This window comes from Folsomia candida, unplaced genomic scaffold, assembly GCF_002217175.1.
Source record: "Folsomia candida strain VU population unplaced genomic scaffold, ASM221717v1 Fcan01_Sc002, whole genome shotgun sequence".
NCBI lineage: Eukaryota > Metazoa > Arthropoda > Collembola > Entomobryomorpha > Isotomidae > Folsomia > Folsomia candida.
The window spans coordinates 1,188,738-1,209,702 of NW_019091194.1; the positions used below are offsets into that span (position 1 = coordinate 1,188,738).

Below are 20,965 nucleotides of genomic sequence, written 5' to 3' on the forward strand. Positions count from 1 at the left end.
AACTGCAATTTCCAATGAAAATAAAAATCCTGAAATTACCAAGACGTTGTCACGGGAACGCTCTGTCGCTTCATGTATAAAAATTTGTAATAGTTCAAAACTGAAAAACTTTTTTCTCTGCTCTCGCCGTGTGCTCTTTGCAACTGCTGACTGTGACGTCTTCCCAATATTTCTACTCTAAAAATATTCCAAATCTTTAAAAAATCCAAGTATCCAAGTTACCGTCATCAAAAAGTGTATTGGAAATAGGAAGCCAAAACTGGTCGCCTCACCATGAAGCCTCCACCCCTCCCCCTTCTCCCCTTGATCCTGACCTTGATCTTCCTCCTCATCCTCGCCTTCACGCCTGCCGAATGCAAAAAAGAGAAAAAGCAACACATGTCCGAACACGCGAAAATGGAACCCGACTGGTACGATGATGAGCATGAAGAGGAGGACTTTTTAGAAGACGGGGGGAATGAGACGGACTGGACACAGCAAGGGATAAGAATGTCAGAAAGTCAATTTTCAGCTTATTGGCCCCCACGGACAGGCGAGGGAGTCAGGTTTGAAGAAACCGAAGACGGTATGAAGGAGTGGCTAAAGTATCGGGATAAACAAATGGGAAAGTATAAAGAGTACTTGGAGACCTTGAACAAGACTTTGAAGAACCTGACCGAAAAGCATAACCTGAAAGACTTTAATCTCGATCTTGATAACATGGCTCGTCGATACCCCTTCTGTGTGACTGGTGATCTGCCAATCATGGACTTGATGCAGTTTGAGCCATCAGGTCCACTAGACCTCAATACTCTCACTACGATTGATTTAACCTTGAAAGAGAAAGACGGTTTAACTGACAAGGATAAAGTTGATCCAGACCTTCAAGAATTCAAAACCTTGTTCCTCGAAAGTCAAGCTCGTAAAGTCGTAGTGGCTACACCACCTGGAATTTCCACTATAGAACATGTAAGACAATTGTTAAACTTCAAAAGTACATCTTTTACTCAGAGAGTATTTGTGCAAATTGTTTATAGCGATTTCAAATATTTAGATTGAAAACGGAAAAGACGAAGGGCCGTATATTAGATCGGTACGGAAATAGTTTTTTTAGCATATTAGCATGTCTTTTTATTGGAATTTGTGATGACTCTGTTTTCTCTTTCATTGGAGTAGATTAAATTCACCAAACTAATAAGTCCACCACCGCCACTAGGGATTCAATTCAGTGGAGCGGATGGATCAGTAGAGCTGCCGTTTTGGATGCATTTAATATTCAAGTCAAGAGTACCCTTGCAAGGCTTGTTTGTCCAAGCAATTGGATTTCCGGTACTACATTCTGCAATTCTCCTCACCTCGTGTGAATATTAACTATTTCGTAAAAATTGATTAACTCTTCTGTTCTATGTAGATGGGCCTTCCTTTCGGCCAATTCCGAGACGACTTTGACTGCGACGCTGGTTCATTTTCTGATTTAAAATGGCCAGTCAATGAGTACAACCCCGACAGGAACATCACTCTGAGTCAAAACGCAGCACGAAGGAACATTATCGTTCCTTGCAAATATTCTCACGGAAACAACAATGGTGACATGGTTAGATAGAACGAACATTGTGACTACTTTTAGTGTTTTTCAATTAACAATTTCTGATTCAGCATCCAAATGTATACGCATATGGTGGCCAAAAAGAAAAATTACCGGAAAGAACCGAGTTCAGGATGCACTTCAACTGGGCAAGCGTCCATTGCAATCTGAAAACACGAGTTCAATTCCTGTAAGTATTTAACGCGTAAATTTTAGTGGGCTTGAAATTCAAAATTCACGTTCTATCGTGTATACTATTATCATCCTACAAATGTAACTATCATTCAAGGATCATGGCTGTGAGGCATTTTAAGAAGAAAGACTACGACGTATTTTTCTCGTCTAACTACATCCTGACTCAGCATAATGCTGCCGGAAGTCCGGTTAGTTATACATTGTCTGGAAACCTTTATGCGTTAGTTAGTATGTACACCGTGGCGCTTTAGTACACTATGCTAAAAATGTTAATTTTGCAGCCACCGTACATTCCTGGCAGTGCGGCAGACTTTGGTTGGGACGGAAGTATGATGTGCGATAAGGGAGTTGCGTCCGCTACAGAAGGCCACAATGAAGTTGCAATGAACCATGATGCGACAAGTCTCTTTCCGATTCCATATGATGGAGAATATGACAAATGCATCGACCATGATGAAACTCTGAACAATTTTTTCGCTGATAATGCAGCCTTCGTCAAAGAAACCCTAGAAGCCGCTAAGAAGGAGTCGTTTAACGAACCGAACTTAACATCTAACGATACTGATAGATACATAAACAACTTGATCTTGATCCGCAAGGCACAAATGATTTGCCCACCCGCGGATCTTTGTCTTAACAGTGAGGGCAAATCGATTGCGTATGATATTAATGGACACCCAGTGTACGAAACAAGTTCAAAACTTTTTCAACTAGCTTAGAACCGCTTCTGTTTAGTTTATGAAAAGACTCTTTTTGTACCCAATAATTAGAGATCCACAAAAGGAAATAGAAGACGAATTTAACAAAGTTAAGAACGACCACTTTCCAACTTGCCAGATTGAATTTTGCAAAAACCCCAACCAAACGGAACCAATTTTGGTTAGGAATCGTTTGGAGGAAGGCGAAGAATTGGACATCAACAGCCCACTCTTGCGCGACGGCGGAACTCGATTCTCTGACAATTTCACTCAACAATACTACAAAAAGGCAACGAGACATTTTCGGGTTCGGGTTATTATCTCACTTTTCGTCACGTGATCTCTACGTTTTTAGTTGATTTTGCTTTGTTTTGTTAGCGAATTAAAGGAACGCATCTCTGGAGTATGACGCTAGCCTGGTTTGTGTTGATGACGATCGGAGCGTTCACTGCCCGCTACTATAAGGAAACAGCTGGGATTAATGATAAGACGGGAAACAGCATGTTGGGTCTAGGATATTGGATTTGGGTAACAGTTTATGAGAATTTATTACACTGTTGTACATCTGTACATATTCAAAATGTGAACAATAATGGGCAGTAAATTAATTACTTCAGGTTCACATCTTCCTTCTCCTCCTCTCGCTTACCTTCATGTGGATCGGAATCTTGGAAACAGCCCGATTTCGTCAAAAACCCGTGTCCTGCAACTTACTTGGACTATATGGAGAATATAACCTGAAGAATTTCTGTCGATGGAGGAAGAGGACGGTCAGAAGTCATCGCAAGGCAGGAATAGGTGCTGTGGTTTTTTACCACATTGCACTCGCCATTTCATGGTCACGCCCGGTCAAACTGCTCACCGTTCCATTCACAAAGTACAAGTTTCCCATCCGGAAATTCTTTCTCTGGGTCCATGTCGTGTTTGCCTACTTGGGAAAACTGGTTTGTTGTAAGTTAATTAGTTAATTAGCAATCGTTGTTATAAGTACTGCTTACTGATGCTGGTGTCATCCTTTCCCCCCAGTTATCTCCATTCTGCTCCTCTTTCATCCAAGAGCTAGGGCCATATGCAAATCTATCCCTTCGACTCTGGTTTTTATGGAAGTTGTGAGCATTGCTTTCTTCTCTGCTGGCTGGGTTATTCAGTCTATGGAGGATCAAAGACTTCGTAAAAATGGGCGACGTGTCTTCCCCGTACCGGAAGCCATCGAGTCGGCAGATCACTCTCCCGTAAGTAATAATACCTAACAATAAGAAAACCTCTTTACAAATGTAATTGTTCAGGGCGTGTAACTTAATCGGTGTGTTTTTCTAGTGTTACATGATCAAAATCATCATCGTCCTTGTCAGCGTTGCTGTCCACCTCATTCTCTTTATCTTCATTTGTGTCCTTGCCTACTTCGTGTACGGGAAACCAGGCAAAACGAATGAGTCGGACACAACGTTTGAAACGATTGACGGAATTATCGGAAAGTGCCAAATTTCCAACTCACAGGCCGAATTGGACTCCAGCATGAGCGCATATTATTTCAGGAAGACTGCAGCTGCTAGTGATGGCTAGCTCACCTGATCGATAAACTTGAAATATTACAAAATCAATCTGGCAAACAATTTTAGAAGTGTTTTTTTAGGGATACTCATTTGCACTCAACTACTAAATTTGTCTCTCTCTCAACAGATTGTAAACCATAATCTAATCTTGTAGTGTAAAATTCTACAAATATTTGTCTCTCGAATCATGAACTCTAAACACTGTAAATTTCAATAATTATACTGTGCAAAAATGTCAAGAAAAATTCGAAAATGTTTTCCTATGTGATCATAATTTGAAAAAATATGTATCTCTATCAAAAGTATCAGGATCTTGTGGTCCAACAATTTTTAAAATAATAAACTCTGTACATAAATTGAAATTATAATTTTGAAAAAAAATCATGCCAAAATGGAAATCAATGCAAAAAAAAGTGTGAACAAAGCGAAGCCAGCCGAGTTGTGGGGGTGGACGTATAGAGGTCTCCGTGATGGTCAGGCAAAATCTATGGCCAACTAAACCAGCCCTTCCTCTAATAAACTCTTTCTCTAAATTCCACAAACACTAAATGAATGGTAAACACTTTATAGTTAACTAACACTTACTTTCCCTGTCCTCCTGTCTCATTTACTACGATAATTAGTGTATTATTATTACTATTAGTTAGTGGTAGTACCTCGGTCAGGGTGAGATTTGGATAACCCACCCAGATATTTATTAAAGAGGAAGAAAAGGAAGTGACTCATTGAGTACAAATTCTAATAAAGGGCTGTTTTTTTCATCATCTTAGGAGTTTATTTCCAATTAAATTGTTTAATTGGCCTCTAGTCGACCTTGACTGATTTGTTGTTGAAAAGCTAAAAAGGTAAGCTGAATGGTTGAATTACTCTTGTAATTTGTAGAGAATTTGTTAGGAAAATAATGCTACTTCAAATGTATAGTTGTAGAAAAGTGAATTTTAAACAAAAAGTTAAATGGGTTAAACCTAAACCTTGTTAAAATTACTTGTTTCACAAAAAGGTCGAAGGTTTAGTCGAATGGCCAGTTTGAAACATGGTAAGAATGAAAGTTTACAAGGGTTTTGTAATACGGAATGCTAAAGTACATTGTTGAATTGTGATGGCTTAATTATTTATTGTTAATTTCGTATTGTGATTTTCGTTTGGTAATGTTGATTAGTTTTTGAAACTTTATTATGGAAATTGAAAGTAGTAACAGAAGTAAAATGCCATTTGCCACAGAGAGCTCCTCTGTAAATTGACAGAATTTCGACAAATCAAATAATAATTAAAGTACTTTCTCTCTCTCTGGCCCATTAAATTATACCATTACAAACTGCAATTAGCAAGTCTACTTTGTCTGTTTATTGAATAATTAAAGTTGGCGATGACACAATCCCATTCCACACATGTAGAAATGTAATTTGAAATATATGAATGAAAAATATGAGAGATGAAGTTGTTACGTAATGGAAGATGAAAATGTGTTTAGATTTCAATTATTCTTTATTTGGTTGAATATTATTTACTCATCTTTTTCATGAAAACATTTTAGCTTAGGATTAGTACAATTTGTGTCCCAGTTTCGTTACATTGTTAATATTTACAGACTTCGTTCCTTGTACTTACATTCATGTTAACTAACTTTTGTTTTACATAACTTTTCATACATTATAATCATGCAATGCAATGCCAACCAACTAATACATAATTATAATTAGTACACTAGTTAAATATCCTAAGGCACGCCATTATGCTACACATATTACACTAGTTTCTTTTTTGTTCATTACAAAGACAAAACATTATTATAATTCACACCTCATGGAGTGAGTCACATTATTTTGTCGGGATGGGATTAATACCGTAATATCTTTTGTAATTCACGTTGTGGTGTTTTTATTTTGTCTAGTGAAGAATATTTTATTAGTGAATCGAAACAATCGTGCCCGTCGTATCGTATACAAGCATGAATTAGTGCACTTTTGAAACTATTTTGGTAAATTTTTCGAAAAATTGCAATAGTTAATGAGAAATGTTACTGGAATGCATAGGAGGTCGAGGAGGAGGCGGCCACATGGACGAATTTTGTTACGTCGTAGGTAAGTCGAGTTGATAATACGAAACTGCATTTTCATTCATGTATATATGCTCAATATTTATGAAATGTGTCTTTTCTTTAGCCAAATATGACTACACTGCTCAAGGCGCACAGGAATTGGATCTCAGAAAAAACGAGAAATATCTTTTACTCGACGTAAGAGCATTTCGTGTTTAATTTCTATCTATTTTCTCCTGGTTTTATATCATTGTACGATTAATCATAGGATACAAAGCATTGGTGGAGGGTCCAAAGCGCCCGAGGTCAGTCAGGCTATGTCCCCAGTAATTACGGTAAGTTGTCTCGTTATCTCTTGGGTCAGTGCAATGCAAGAAAAATTCTAACTAAATGTCATTATTATTAATCTCTAGTGAAACGGGAAAAGCCATCCATTTTCGATAGGTAGCCAAATATTTTTTTCGCATTCGATGATGATTTCCCCAATTATAACAACGACTCTAATTTTTGTTGTTTCTTTCAGTATAAAAAAGAAAGTAAAAAAGGGTACGACAGGATCAAAAACTTTGCCAAATTCCCCTTCGAGAAATATAGAAGTTCCCCCACCAGCTAGCCACGTTTCTCCGAGTCACGGCGGCTATAATGGAAACGGTGCCACAAACTATAAGGCGATCGATCTCCGACCGCTCGATCCGCAAGAAGCAATTGGCACGGCGTTGGTCAAGTATGCGTACCAAGCACAACAAATGGACGAATTAGCCTTGATCAAAGGGAGTCGGATACTCATTTTAGAAAAGTCGAATGATGGGTGGTGGAAGGGTCAATATGGAAGTCACATTGGATGGTACACACATAAATATAGGATCTTTTAATAACTGCGCTGGAGATGTGACTAAAATCATGGTTATATTATCAATCAAAGGTTCCCTTCCAATTATACCCAGGAAGAGCAAGAAGTCGACGAAACTCTTCATACTTATGCCATGGCTGAAAATGTTCTCGATATTATGGTGGCTCTCTACAATTTCACGGCGCAGGTATATAAAGTAAAATATGGATTTTTGTTATATTGCGGACGATGTTTTCAATATCATCCTATGTCTTTTTTCATTAGAACGACCAAGAACTAAGTTTCGAGAAGGTAAATTTACAATTTTTTTATATGTTTTGTAATAACGAGTGTTATGTGAATATACATATGTCTAGGCAAAGTGCTATTAATTTTAGGCATTTATTTAAAAAAAAGGCAGAACTTCCTACCTTTCTAGTAACACAAACATAGCCAGTCTTAGAATATGGTTAACAGTTCTTTAAAACGTTACTTGATGCAATTTTATATGATTGTTTGAAGGGGGACCGCCTCGAAATAGTTGACCGGCCTTCGTCCGATCCAGATTGGTACAAAGCGAGGAAATCCAACGGACAAGTGGGGCTCGTTCCACGAAATTATTTACAAGAGTTATCTGAATTCCTTACTCAACCATTACGTGAAACAAATGGGGCCGGAACGAATGGACATCACAATAATCGCCCAGTTCATGACCGGGCTTACCTTTTGTCCAAAAACTGGTATTTTGGTGCCATTTCGCGTGCCCAGTGTGACCTCCTGCTTAACGACAGAGGACTTGATGGCGACTTCCTTATAAGAGATTCTGAAACCAATGTAAGAATTCATATAATTTTGGGGTGATTTATTAGTGATACTAATTTACATAATTTCAATTCTTTTCAGGCAGGAGATTTTTCAGTGAGGTAACTTGATTGATATATTATTTTGTTCGCCACGAGAATGTAATGATAATTTATTTTTCTGCCCTAGTTTGAAGGCACCCGGAAGGAATAAGCATTTCCGCGTGCATCTCGAAGGTGGACAATTTGGCATCGGGCAGAGAAAATTTATTTCCTTGGACCAACTTGTCGAACATTACCAACGAGCTCCCATTTACACGAATCAACGAGGAGAGAAACTTTACCTGGTTCGATTCAAATTTTTCTATTTCTATTCGTGTCACACGAATTGTAAAATGAATTGAATTGAATTGTAAAATGCACACACGATTCGTGTGTGCATTTTACAATTCAAGGGCCATGTAATTCTAGCTTTTCATTTCTTTGACCATAGGTTCGAGCACTTCCAAGACCTCCAAACTCGTCATGTTGATGAAACTGTTAAATTCTCATTATCACAAGTAATTAGTTAATTATGAAGACATTCGCTTCCCCTATTTATTTAAATACCCACTTATTTCTCATTGTTTTTCAATTCTACAATTTTTTACCATCATGCATTTTGTTCATTCCTGACTTGATTGTTTTCTGTTTTTCTTTTTTTGTGTGTACAAACATAAAAATGTTGTATCCACCAATATATGTACGGTTAGCCATATGTATGTATTTATGATTATTATGTCGTTCGTGTCTTCATCCTGTTGGATTTTCGATTACAAATATGTCCATTTACTGTGAAGTTAATTAACGGTAATGACATGCAACTTTCCCATATTGTCGTAGTACATAATTAGAATAATGTCTAGCTTGGTTGTTGCTGTTGTTCTTGTTGTAATACTTGTTGTAATGAGTAATAATGTAATCCTGCTGCTTTCACTTGATGAAATTATAATGCACCAAATTCGTCAAGTGAGTAAGTTTTGTCTGTATTAACATGTATGTAACTGGCTACATATAAACTACCACTACTACTTGCTCATCTTAATGTAAATCTTGTTGTAATCGTAAAATCTTTGTCGTTTACTTTTTGTCTTCATTTCTTGTCGTCATAAAACTAGAGCAAAAAGTTTGTGTATTGCTCGGCTTACTAGTAATGATAAGTTTAGGATTAAATAATTATATTTAGATCTGCTAATACTGCTGATGCTGAATGAATAATTAAAGTTGATATAAAAAACTGTAGAGTTTAGCTTTATAAATTTTGTAAGTTTTTCACTCGAAGTAAATACTACAACAAAACATTAATTCTTATGAAATAGTAGCTTAATTAATTAATAATTAATTACAAACCAACATTATAACGTTCTACATACGCAGAACCGAATTTTGTTAACTAGTCTCCACCAGTGTCGGCGACTTTTATTTTTTGTTGCATTAATTCGAATTAATTAGAATAAGTAACTCAACTCTAACGAATCACAAAGACTAAACATGTGCGGAATAATTTAAAAATTACATGTTAAACTTAATCTTGTTGCATTTAATGGCATATGTCCGACGGAAACCTTGATGTTGTACATTTTCTTGAGTATACTTTTTTAACAAGACAAATACCAAAACTATGAATTCCGAACGTTTTTCTTGTCTTTATTGTTTCTTTTTGTTACAATATTTATAAATTCTTACCTCATCTAGATATTTACATGTAGATCATTTCTTCTTATTTACCAAGAAAGACGATAATGTACCATTACTTTGTCAGATTATACAAAAAACCATGTAAATTATGATTTGAGGTGAAAGTTACGTATGTACACGTCGTACTTTAAGTGAGCCAATTTTTTGCAATGCAGCTAACTGACGCTACATTAAAATAATCAATGTTACACTTATGTTACAAGTTGTGTTGTGTACATCTCCAGTAATTTTGATGATTTACAATGATTAATTTCTTGTAATTCGTACAACAAAAATGAAACCAAGGTCTGATTAAATATTTGCTAGTTATTTAAACCATAACGTTTAGTTAGTTGAGTAGAACAACAATAAAGTTTAAGTTTACATGCAAAAACAGTTTCGGGTGTGTATCATTATTATATTTCGCACAGGATGTTGGCTGGCAGAAGAGTAATTTGTCAAGTCAAGCGTGTAACAGTTTTTTAAATTTACATATTTTAGAATTCAACTATCCTTACATCCCTTCGTAATTCTCCCAAATGTACAATTTTTTAAGAAAGTTTGCCATACATAAAATTTTTAAGGTGATCATTTATTTATTTCATGAGCAGACATCCTGCCAGAAGGGTATTAAAAAGTGCATCAATAATTTACAACGTGCTCAATCAAACTCCAAAAGTCAGTGTCAGGCCAGGACTGGGAAAGTTTCCCCAATCGTAATCACCTAGATGTATTGTAGATACGTACCCTTTATACCGGGTTAAAAGTTTTGCACATACACCGGGTGTCTGTCTGTCTATCTCTGTCTGTCTGGGTCATAACAAAACCCATTCAAATAATGAAATCCTGTCCAAGTCAAGCCGACTTAACTTGTGAGGTTCACTTTTTCATGTGTGTTCGGTCGGATATGTAGTATGCATTATGAAATTAAAATGAGAAGGGAAGGGGCTGCAAGACCAGACCAGACCACATATGAACATTTATGTATACCGGGTGCCACTACTACCCGATATTTCATTTTAACCGGATGGATATGCAATTATTAGGGTGTCTGTCGGGCAGATAGGGACCCTCCCTTCCCGACTCATTCATGACATGGCACGAACTGTTTTTCCTTCCAGGCCCTATGTTCCTTCCCCTATTTCTGGCCAACTAAGCATATAATTAAGCAGCAACTTACATACTCACATGAAAACCCGAATGTTGAAAAATCATCACATCACGCTCGACAAAAACTGCCCGGATTTTAAAAGCAGGGATTTTCTTTACACACTTCTAGCCGATGAGTAAAAGCAAAACTTTGCCAAGAACAACTTTTGCTACATGATAATCGTGAAAGGCATTCCATTTTGGTACGATTTTTTTTTCACCGTAATCTCATCAATCCGTTAAAAGTGTCAATTGGATTAAAAGTTTAACTTTTTGCTCTTCTCTCCACTCATGGATTTTCCAGAACGGACGACGTTTTAAGACGTTTTCATACATAATATCTGCATACTTGGTGTGTAAGTGCATAAGTAAAAAGTGTAAGTGCATGGTAGCATGGATTGGGTTTGGTGATTCGAGTAAAGCAAAAATAGACAGGAAGTGCCAAGCTGCTCTGGTTCTGAGATCCGGTCCGATTTCACGGTTCCTTGCCTGACTGAATCTACTATAACATGAGGAGAACCCCTCATTTCTTCAAGTTTTGAGTGAAATATCTCAAAACTAGGAGAAGAAGAAGAAGACGAAGAATTACTTGGTTTGGTTTGGTTTGGTGGATCACTTATACTTTTGAGATAGACGAGAGAATATAAAAAATACGAAAAACTCAGCAAAAAACAACCCTTCCTTACTTATGTACTTTGTAGATAGATTTTATTTCTATACTCATACATAAAAGCAACTCTGGACAGATTTTGTTGGGTGGGATGGTGGGATTTCTGGAATATTATTCATCTTCTTTCATATGAAGACAAATTTTTATAACCGGTTGTGCAAAATAAAATTATAAAGTTCACAACAACCCCTCTTCCGAATAAATAAGTGCAACGTGATGATTCAATAATAACAATATTGACATTTGACTTGAGTCATAAATGTTAAATAAGCCGATCGATCTGTTACATATAAGATCTCACTTCTTTGTGGTTTAAGGTTGTTATTAAGAAGAAAAAAGGTGATGTGATATTAAGAGTTGTGCCAGAATCTGAATCTGTCCTGCTTAAGAAAAGCTTAAATATCTGTTCAACCACAAGTAGTAAATATGTGTAATAGAATTTTCATGGAATGCAAATGACTCACTTTAATTAAAGGAGAGGACGAGACACATAATTTGTTCAAATATTTGACCAAGTCTGGTTGTGAATTGTAAACGATACGCACATTAATAAACAAGTGAATTCATAGTAAAACCTACGGCAAAATTTGTGAAATTAGACAGAGCTACATACACAATGTCAAGTGGGAGGCCGATTAAATGTGTAGTTGTGGGGGACGGAACCGTCGGTAAAACTTGCATGTTAATTAGGTATGCAAATAATTTCTTAATTAAAATCATGTATGCATTTTAATCGTGTGAATAAACTACTGGATTTTTTTATCATGAAATTCCACAGTTATACTACCGACAGCTTCCCCGGTGAATATGTGCCTACTGTGTAAGGACTTTTTTTTTAACAAATCATGAAACTTGCATGATAATCAAGGAATAACATTTAACTATTTTATATACCTAGATTTGATAACTACTCAGCTCCAATGGTCGTGGATTCCATTCCAGTGAGGTAAATTAAAATTGAAGAAAGCACAAAATTAAATAACAAATATTATTAAGGAGGAGAGGTTGTCAACTCACGGATCTCGATACCCTTTGGATATGTTATAGTCTCCCATGAATGCACAATAACCCCCAAGTGATTTGACCCCACGGCCCCATTTGCGCCCGCCACACCCACTCAAAGGTGCCCAAAAAACGCTTTCACTCCAGCTTTCACTCGTTAAAATCCACGCCAAAAATCCAATTTTACTCTGATTTTGAAATTTCTTTCACTATTATACTCCTAGATAGTTGCTTTCTTATATCCAACATCAAACTCAACTTGTTTAATGATTATTTTGTAGGCATAATTGATTTATTTAGTATTAAAATAATGCTCATCGAGAATTTTGAATTTTAAAAATACCAACAATTTCTAAAAGTTGAGTTTGATGTTAGATATAAGAAAGCAACTATCTAGGAGTATAATGGTGAAAGAAATTTCAAAATCCGAGTAAAATTGGATTTTTGGCGTGGATTTTAACGAGTGAAAGCTGGAGTGAAAGCGTTTTTTGGGCACCTTTGAGTGGGTGTGGCGGGCGCAAATGGGGCCGTGGGGTCAAACCAATTGGGGGACACTCATGGGGTCCAAAGGCAATTGAGATCCGTGAGTTGATCGTACATAACCTCCCCTCCTGAGACAACCACTGGACCGATTTAGTCCAACAGGGGCTTAAAATGATCACAAATACTTCCTCTTGACCTCCATGACCTTAATTGTGACCTTTTGACCTTCAAAAAAAAGTTTAGGGCTGTGGGATACCGCTGGACAGGAAGACTACGACCGATTAAGACCGCTATCTTATCCTCAGGTCAGAAAATGGGAAAATAAGTTACATAACTTAGAAGGAACATTTCACTAGTTGCTGCACTCAGATTTCGATGCCCCCTGGACATGTTGGAGCATCCATGAGTGAACAACAACCCTGAAGTGATTTGACCCCATGGCCACATTTGCGCCCGCCACACCCACTTGAAGGCGCCCAAAAAACGGAGAAAGTAGCGCTTTCACTTATTCAAATCCACGTCAAAAATCCAATTTTACTCGGATTTTGAAATTTCTTTCACCATTATACTCTCAGATAGTTGCTTTCTTATATCCAACATCAACCTCAACTTTGAAATTCTGAATGAGCATGCAAATTATTCTTGGTAAAATATTCATCAAAAAAGTTGAGTTTGATCTTGGATATAAGAAAACAACTATCTGAGAGTATAATGGTGTACGGATTTTCCAAATCCGAGTAAAAAAGAATTTTTGGCGTGAATTTAGATGAGTGAAAGTGCTACTTTCTCCGTTCTTGGGCGTCTTCGAGTGGGTGTGGCGGGCGCAAATGTGGTCATGGGGTCAAATTACTTCAGGGTTGTTTTTCACTCATGGGATGCTCCAACATGTCCAAAGGGCATCAAAATCTGAGTGTGGCAACTAGTGAAGTGTCCCTCCTTAATTTAAAGTATTTAAATCACGACACAAAATAATTCAATAATGCATTACAGACGGACGTGTTCCTCGTCTGTTTTTCAATTGTGAGTCCTTCCTCGTATGAAAATGTGACGTCTAAATGGTACCCAGAGATTAAGCATCACTGCCCCGACGCTCCTATTCTTCTCATCGGTAATAGTTTAATAATACATAAATCGTAAGATTATTTCAAAAAGTTGTCTTCCTTGCATAGGAACAAAACTCGACTTGAGAGACGACAAGGAAGCCCTGCAACAATTAAGTGAACAAGGACTCACCCCCGTCAAAAGGGAACAAGGACAACGTTTAGCCAATAAAATCCGTGCCGTCAAGTATCTCGTAAGGATTTACTTATTTTATGACTTTCCAAAAGTATTTTTTACTCTTATTATTTTTTACAGGAATGTTCTGCCTTGACGCAGCGTGGATTGAGACAGGTGCATATTTAGGTCTTATCTTAAATCTAAAATAAAAAAGGTGTCATCTTATTAGATAACTTGTTATCCACAGGTTTTTGATGAAGCTGTTCGATCTGTGTTACGACCTGAACCTCAACGTAGGCGTCAAGGTAATTGCATCGTGCTCTAAAAAATTGTTAAAATGTGCGTCCATCTACACTTACTTATTTTTTGAGGGACATGAATTTTAAAAATTTCCTTATTTTTCAACACTGAACAATAATGCAATATTGATAAAAAGAGATGATGGAAAAATGATAAACCAAATTATAACTATTACGTCAGAGTCAATGATAAGCTACGATCTTGTTTGATAAGTACAGAAGAGTTACCCAACGAGCCAGTCAAATTATGTCAGTAAAATAAATTACATACACCACAAAGGAAAAAGTTACCATTTTTTGCCAGTCTTTTTGCTAGTTAAATAGATATTCAGGTTGTTGTTAAAGTTTTTTGACTTGATAAAATTCATGAGATCGTCAATTCAATGAATTCCAGTCTGCATACAAGTAAATGTCCAAAAATTAATTGTTAATTAATCACAAGATTTTTTACGCAATTTACTTCTGCTTTTATTTAGGAGAATTTTACAGGATTTTACTGGAAAAAAATGTTTGAGTAAATATTTTGCCAAGTTTTTTAAATATTAAAAATATGTCTTATCATCACGGACATAGATGAACAAAGTGGTGGTTTGATAACTTATTACAGTAATTATTTTGTTCAAAAAGCTGCATTTTTATGTTGAATACACAGATACTAGTCAAGTCAGCTACTACTATGTTACATATTTAATTGGTAAAAGAACATGCGTTTTTTAAAGAAATTTTGTAATTAAGTTTATGCATGAGTTTTAAAAATAATAAGGAAACAAATGTGAATAAAGTATTTGATGCTGTTGCATAATTTTGGAGACAAAAAATATTTTCATTTTTATTGCTACTGTTCTAAATAAATTTTCCTGCTACATATTTCCTAAAAATATAATTTTATGAAGGATGAGGAATTACAACGCTTTCACTTTTAGCTATGTTCAGGTCAATAATTAGTCTCACAATCTCGCAAAAATATTAGTCATCGCCACCACCACCACCGCAGACAGCCAAGATGACCACGTCACAGACCTTGAACCACCACCACCCTTCATCGCTTGGAAGATTTGGACGGTTTTCCACCTGGCCACGGCGTCGTTCGGATTTCCAATAGAAGAGTTGAACCAGAGTCTCATGCAATGTTGGTTGTCGTCCTTAACCTAAAAATGAACCAATTTTACGACCCACCAAAAGTGTCGACATTAAAAATCCTCACCTCCCAAGAATGGTCCCACACCGTTTCACAAAAGTTCTTGGACGTTCTGTAAATTTCGGCAAACGTGTGGCACGATGAATTTCCAGGACACCTATTTCCCAGCCCAGGCACCCACTCCATGTTCTGAACCCAATTGTCGGTACAGGTCATGTCCTCGGCACAGTCTTCGAACCACGTGGTGCAGTCGCTCGCACACAAAGGCACTTTGTAAAATCGCTCCTTTCTAAACTTGTTGTTGACCTGGAATATTTATGCTGATTAAGAAGCACGTGGAGGAATGTATGGACATAAAATTGAGTGGATTATGTAATGTCCTTACTTTCACCGTCCATGGACCCATGTTTGGCGAGCATTCGTAAAAGCAAAGATCCTGAATGAAATGTCGACGACATTTATCGGATAAATTTTTCTTCTGTGAGCAGTGATTCCAGTCGAAATTGTACATTTTGGTGTGATGAGCGTCATGAGTGGTTTGATGGGTACAGCAACTTCGACGCTTCCACGGGGAGCACTAATTCGCAAAAAATTAATTAATATGAGTATTTTTTTGTAATTAAAATTTCTAAGAAATATGTAATGTTCCCTGCTACCTGATTATGCAATTTATCTTCCGGCCCAGGTTTAACTTTATGGTTCTTGCTGTCAATGCAGGTGTTCAACATTTTGTCGTAACGGGGGTCACTGTAGTCTACGTTCACTTGGATGGAGTTGGTCAACAAGGGCAGCAGCATAACCACCACGAGTAAGGTCGTCACTTTAAGCGTGGCCATTTTAAGAGTTCGAAGGTAATTGAAGAACGTATATTTTAAAGGAGACAAATAATAATTACGTAAAAAAAGAAGTGCCGGTATAAGTGTAACTAACTAAATATGTACCATCCAGTCAGGATGAGAAGGTAGACTAAGGCTGCACTGTTGAGAAATAAATTTAATGATTCATTTTCCAAGAACTAAACTTAATTACGCAGATATGTATTTATCCTACTTAAATATGTACATGGTGGATAAAGTAGCATGGGAAGACTGGATTGCATATCACGTTTATCTCGAATAACTACCTTAACTAATGAATTTATGATGACAAGATGTAACTCGAGACCATTTTATTACTAGACTGGTGATGATGAATGGTTGGTACTGGACTGCTTCACTTTTCGTAACTTGACCCCTGCTCTGCCATGAGTGAGATGATGCAATATGCAACAGAAGCTATAAAAGTGTCGGATTTCTCATAAACAAGAAGTATGCATTATTTCTTCGCAAAAATAATCGATTCACAATACACTTTGCACTAATGCACATAATAAATATGTATGCTGCACTATGATAAAATTTTGGACTTCCTTTTTATATGGGAATATTAGAATATTGAACTCCTGCGTAACTGTTAAGTTACAATTATTGCAACACGAATTCTGCACATGCTGAAGTCTTTCTTTCCGCCTTTGTACAGCTCGAAATTCGCCTGTCTCTGGATTTGAATAAGATCGATACAAGGATGCAATGATTTCACCGGGTTATGTAATACCCGGGTGTATGAATCTAGTGAAGTGTATGTATGTAGAGTGGATGAAATCATCGGAACAAAAAGTGTAACAAAGTTTATTTCTTGATAATGTGTACATAAGTAGTTGAAAATATCCAGCAGAACTCAAAGCCCTCGCGATATAACATTGGTTCTGATTCCAGTTGTTAAAGTCATAGGTTAAAATCTTCTGGTCGTAGGGACAAAATCTTTGCGAGAAGATGCATCGTTTCAGGTTCATGAATCTAAAAAAAGTGCACAAAATCTATGAAAACCTTATCGTACTAGCTTAAACTTTTTACGAAATTTTACCCAAGTGTTTTTATTCTCAATACTGGTCAAGTCTCGTTTCCGGCGTCCATGAGAATGTGAATGTGATCCGCCATGAGAATGCGAATGTGATCCTCCACTGTGAGAATGTGACCCATGCGAGTGGAAAACGGACCCCCCATGAGAATGCAACCCCCCACCGTGAAATCCACCACCTGACCCTGCGTGAATGTGGGGACGTCCCGCGACAACCGGGTGGCCACCAATTCCCGCAATTCCCCCTCTGGCTGGACCACCTCCCCAAAAGTAGTGGTGGTGATAACCTGGGGAATAAGCCAGGACGTCAACCCCTCCCGGCGTGCTGAGCATGTCCATGATAAACCAAACCACCACAACGAAGACAAAGATGTAGAAAATAATACCGATCCACACTTCTATATCAAATTCAGGTTCGGGCAGGGGTGGTGCTGGGTAGTAATCATAGATCCGATCTACTTTGGGGAGATTAGACGGTATCGGAACTATTTGAAGCTAACAAAGTGATTAAAAAGTAATGATTAATTTTATAATCCTGGACACAATTTGTGAGAAAATGTTATACTTTACCAGAGGCATTTTAGACGAGTTGGTTTTTGAATTTTGGAATAGATAATATGCGCTTAATTATGAAGATGTAAACGTTTTAATTTTTAAATGAAAATTGACAAATGGTTCTACATTTTGTGTACCCTTCCTTTCTGACATGAGAATTTGGAATGAGACGGAAAAAGAGAGAGACAACAAAGGGTTACAACTTCAAAGGGTTCACGGGTCCTGTTACATATACAATCAGACAAAAGATGTAGAAATGTCAGTGCCCTGCCAAGGTCGACTGCTTCACGGGTAAAGAATCCGGAAGTTGAGTTTATGTAGGTGCTTCATGATGTTATGCATATGCTTATGCCTTACAATTTATCAAGGTTGTTTAGATAATGTATTATGCAAATTGATTATAAATTACAGATTTTTTTATTAAATTGAAAATCGCTGTATCAGTTTCTTATTACATTTCGAATTTATGAAAAGTTGAGAAAAATGAAAATTTTGTGGTTTCATACATACATCAATAAAAAATAAGAAGGATTTCTTATGCAAAAAAAGCTTCACATTACTTGCGGAAACTCTGGGTCGCACTTTTTGGAGCCGGAGTTGTCGGTTTTCCCTTTGACTTTGAGCGAGATCGTGACCTCTGCTCGACAATGCTGCCAGCCTTGTTCGGAGTCTTCGGAGCGACGGCAGCTTTAAACTTTTCCTGCTCTTCTTGCAATTGTCGGACCTGAATAGGAATTTTTAATTAAAATATTTAATTTTTTAAGCTACAATTATCTACATTGTAAATATTTATGTACCTCTGCAACTGCAGCGTTCGCGGCGGCGATAATTTTCACATCGGCCAATCGTTTGGTTACATCGGTGTCCATCATTTGATTGAAGTTTCCACTCGGTTCAGGCTTCACTTTGTCGTCTTTCTGGACTGGAGTAAACACGTAGGGTTTGTCCCCCTGAAGAAGAAGAAATAGTAGTGTTGGGAAAAAAATTCGAAAAAATTATGCATAAATTTTTGTATACCTCAGATTCCAACAATTCTTTAGGAATGTGTTTCAAAACGTCGCGACGATCCAGAATAAACGGAGGCATTTTGTCCTCGTCCAAGTTGAAGGGAAAAAACTCGCCCTCATTAGTCATCGACTCTGGAGGGATTTCGATATCGTCGGGAAGAACGAAGCGCTCGATGGCATACGAACCAGCGGTTGGCGTCACTTTCTTTGGAGCAGCAGCAGCAGCCAATCTGGAAACATTAAAAAAAGAATTTACTCGAGACATCCTTCCTATAAAATTTTTAAAAAAATATGGGATGTATTTTTTACTCAGGCAGCAGAGGTTCTGGTGGGTCGAAAATTTCTCCAGTAAATCGATGATTGAGTGGAATTCCACGCTCGAAACGGACTTCCGGGTCAGCTTTGGACTTTTCTGATGCCATCTTTTGATCGACAAGACTCAGATAAGTGTCAGCGATTAAAAACACGATTTTTTTATGCGGAAAGAGAAAATTGTTTTCCCAGATGAGCAATTTATTATTGGGAGTGAAATTTTGAACTCGTCATATTTTACAGGAAAATTGTTGCCAACGAAATCTCTATGACGTCGTGATTCCTTTGACAAAATTTCTATTCCCGTCTTTTCACAGACAAAAATTAGAGTAATCTGCGTTCACAATTTTTAGCCCGCAACTGACGTGCCTCACGGCGATTCTTTTGACCAGTGCTACACAAACTCATCACTCGAACGTGATAAGTGTTCAGATAAGTAAGATGCCACGAAAGGAAGAATACATGACTCATCATGGCGGCCGCCACCACCACCACAACCACCCAATGGAGAACACCAATCAAAGGGGTGGAAGCAGGGCCACGAGCGACCACTTTAGCCTTCTTCAAGGGGCAGGCGGACGCCGATATCCGTCTCAGTTTCAGAATGGATTTTTGTCTCCGAGAAGTGTCATGTAAAATCAATGTCAAAATAGCTTAGGTATTTTTTATCATCACCAAAATTTCATGCGCAGGAGGATGTCATCTCCTTCCAACTATGACTCTCTGGATGACGACGTTTCTGCCTCTATGCTTCCCGGAGGTTACATCGCCCCCGGAACACACACCGTGCCAACGTCCTCCACCACATTTTACAGCCGGCGACCAACCCCACGACCTTCCAGCAATGCACATATGATGATGCCGTCCAACTACGGCAACAACCGAGCATCAAATTCCGGATTTCGACCCCGTCTCGGCCACAGTAATAGCAACAACAATTACGCCAATTATGACAACCACCACAATTCTCATCATCACCACTCTTCACTCGGACCCATCTTTCCGGATGAAGAGGACGACACCTTCTTTCCACCCGACACGCTTCCCACAATTGACGAAGTCTTGTTAGAGTATGGAAGTGGTGATTATGCAGCTTCCAATTCCGCGTCATCCCGAGGTTTTCCAGAAATTGGGGACGTCCGGTCACGCGAAGTGTTTGAAGAGAGACTCGCCTCTTTCCCCGAAGTTCCGTTGGATGCTCACAGGAGGATTTTTCTCATGGGAAATGATATCGTGGACTGCTTCGAGGTCAGGTTGGACCGCTTCTATCGAGGATCACTGCTCGATTCGATGCCGAATTGTGTCGCCGTTTTCACCAAGAAGGAGCGAACTGGTAATTTACTTAACTACGAAATTTCACAGAACTTTAAAAATTCATATCAATTTTTTAAAATTCTTAGGACAACGTTGGCTCATGGTTTTTAAAGAAGACATTTCTCGCACCGTCGTAAAGTTTAACCGCCTCTTGACTCACAGCCTTCTCGTCAGTGTCGTTAGTCCCACGGCGATTGAGATCGAGGCGGCGAAATCCCTCTATGGTCCGCCTTCAGAAATGTGCGTCATCAATTTTGTCAACACGGAGGACTCCTCCCGATTCTACAAGACGCTCCAAGAGGGCCAAACTACAGCCTGGAACCACCGCGAGGTCACGCACGAGCAAAGAATGAAGAATATTTTTACCAAAATCAGCGTCGCTCTGGCCCAGGCGGATCTCATTTCATCATCCTCGGTAGGAATCGCGTCCGGGTCAAGGGCAGCTTTAAGTGCTGAAATTCCGTCGCGATCTCCGTTCACGTTTTCAGTTCGGAACAGGGGAGGAGGTGGTGACCCCATGGCGCATGCG

General features: G+C 38.0%; 6 protein-coding genes across 10 annotated transcripts; 4 read left to right on the forward strand and 2 right to left on the reverse strand.

The window, feature by feature from the left end:
* The first annotated feature begins 128 nt into the window (after positions 1-128).
* On the forward strand, positions 129-1,630 carry LOC118434391. Its single transcript, XM_035847790.1, has 2 exons — positions 129-1,308; positions 1,391-1,630. Exon 1 carries the CDS (start codon positions 274-276, stop codon positions 1,036-1,038), a length of 765 nt encoding a protein of 254 aa, XP_035703683.1. The 5' UTR covers positions 129-273; the 3' UTR covers positions 1,039-1,308; positions 1,391-1,630.
* A 26-nt stretch (positions 1,631-1,656) lies between these two features.
* LOC118434666 lies at positions 1,657-4,020 on the forward strand. The gene is made up of 6 exons (XM_035848713.1): positions 1,657-2,441; positions 2,530-2,764; positions 2,836-2,985; positions 3,075-3,408; positions 3,484-3,689; positions 3,775-4,020. The coding sequence occupies exons 1-6, from the start codon at positions 2,017-2,019 to the stop codon at positions 4,018-4,020; spliced, it is 1,596 nt and encodes a 531-aa protein (XP_035704606.1). The 5' UTR covers positions 1,657-2,016.
* Positions 4,021-4,511: 491 nt separating this feature from the next.
* LOC110844078 (cytoplasmic protein NCK2) lies at positions 4,512-9,789 on the forward strand. Of its 4 annotated transcripts, XM_035847792.1 has the most exons (14): positions 4,529-4,565; positions 4,781-4,855; positions 5,011-5,046; positions 6,044-6,091; positions 6,173-6,246; positions 6,317-6,383; positions 6,462-6,492; positions 6,572-6,892; positions 6,971-7,085; positions 7,163-7,189; positions 7,400-7,711; positions 7,781-7,800; positions 7,868-8,024; positions 8,171-9,789. In XM_035847792.1, exons 3-14 carry the CDS (start codon positions 5,028-5,030, stop codon positions 8,207-8,209), a joined length of 1,230 nt encoding a protein of 409 aa, XP_035703685.1. In that variant the 5' UTR covers positions 4,529-4,565; positions 4,781-4,855; positions 5,011-5,027; the 3' UTR covers positions 8,210-9,789. The 4 variants fall into 4 exon arrangements, with proteins under 4 accessions (XP_021945888.1, XP_035703684.1, XP_035703687.1 ...); XM_022090196.2 differs by lacking the exon at positions 5,011-5,046 and having other exon boundaries at positions 4,512-4,565; XM_035847791.1 differs by having other exon boundaries at positions 4,520-4,855.
* A 986-nt stretch (positions 9,790-10,775) lies between these two features.
* Positions 10,776-15,023, forward strand: LOC110843021 (ras-related C3 botulinum toxin substrate 1). Its single transcript, XM_022088924.2, has 8 exons — positions 10,776-11,902; positions 11,991-12,032; positions 12,111-12,158; positions 12,936-13,002; positions 13,688-13,805; positions 13,867-13,991; positions 14,054-14,089; positions 14,163-15,023. The coding sequence occupies exons 1-8, from the start codon at positions 11,829-11,831 to the stop codon at positions 14,238-14,240; spliced, it is 588 nt and encodes a 195-aa protein (XP_021944616.1). The 5' UTR covers positions 10,776-11,828; the 3' UTR covers positions 14,241-15,023.
* Positions 15,017-18,104, reverse strand: LOC110843019 (folate receptor gamma). Of its 2 annotated transcripts, none has more exons than XM_022088923.2 (4): positions 16,009-16,722; positions 15,738-15,929; positions 15,419-15,658; positions 15,017-15,362 (listed from the first exon to the last, which is right to left on the reverse strand). In XM_022088923.2, exons 1-4 carry the CDS (start codon positions 16,186-16,188, stop codon positions 15,162-15,164), a joined length of 813 nt encoding a protein of 270 aa, XP_021944615.1. In that variant the 5' UTR covers positions 16,189-16,722; the 3' UTR covers positions 15,017-15,161. The 2 variants fall into 2 exon arrangements, 1 of the variants encoding a protein (XP_021944615.1); XR_004834012.1 differs by lacking the exons at positions 15,017-15,362; positions 15,419-15,658 and adding exons at positions 17,255-17,743; positions 17,819-18,104 and having other exon boundaries at positions 15,734-15,929; positions 16,009-17,187.
* A 137-nt stretch (positions 18,105-18,241) lies between these two features.
* LOC110845155 lies at positions 18,242-19,374 on the reverse strand. Its single transcript, XM_022091521.2, has 4 exons — positions 19,120-19,374; positions 18,821-19,040; positions 18,601-18,753; positions 18,242-18,527 (listed from the first exon to the last, which is right to left on the reverse strand). The coding sequence occupies exons 1-4, from the start codon at positions 19,230-19,232 to the stop codon at positions 18,360-18,362; spliced, it is 654 nt and encodes a 217-aa protein (XP_021947213.1). The 5' UTR covers positions 19,233-19,374; the 3' UTR covers positions 18,242-18,359.
* Positions 19,375-20,965: the final 1,591 nt, after the last annotated feature.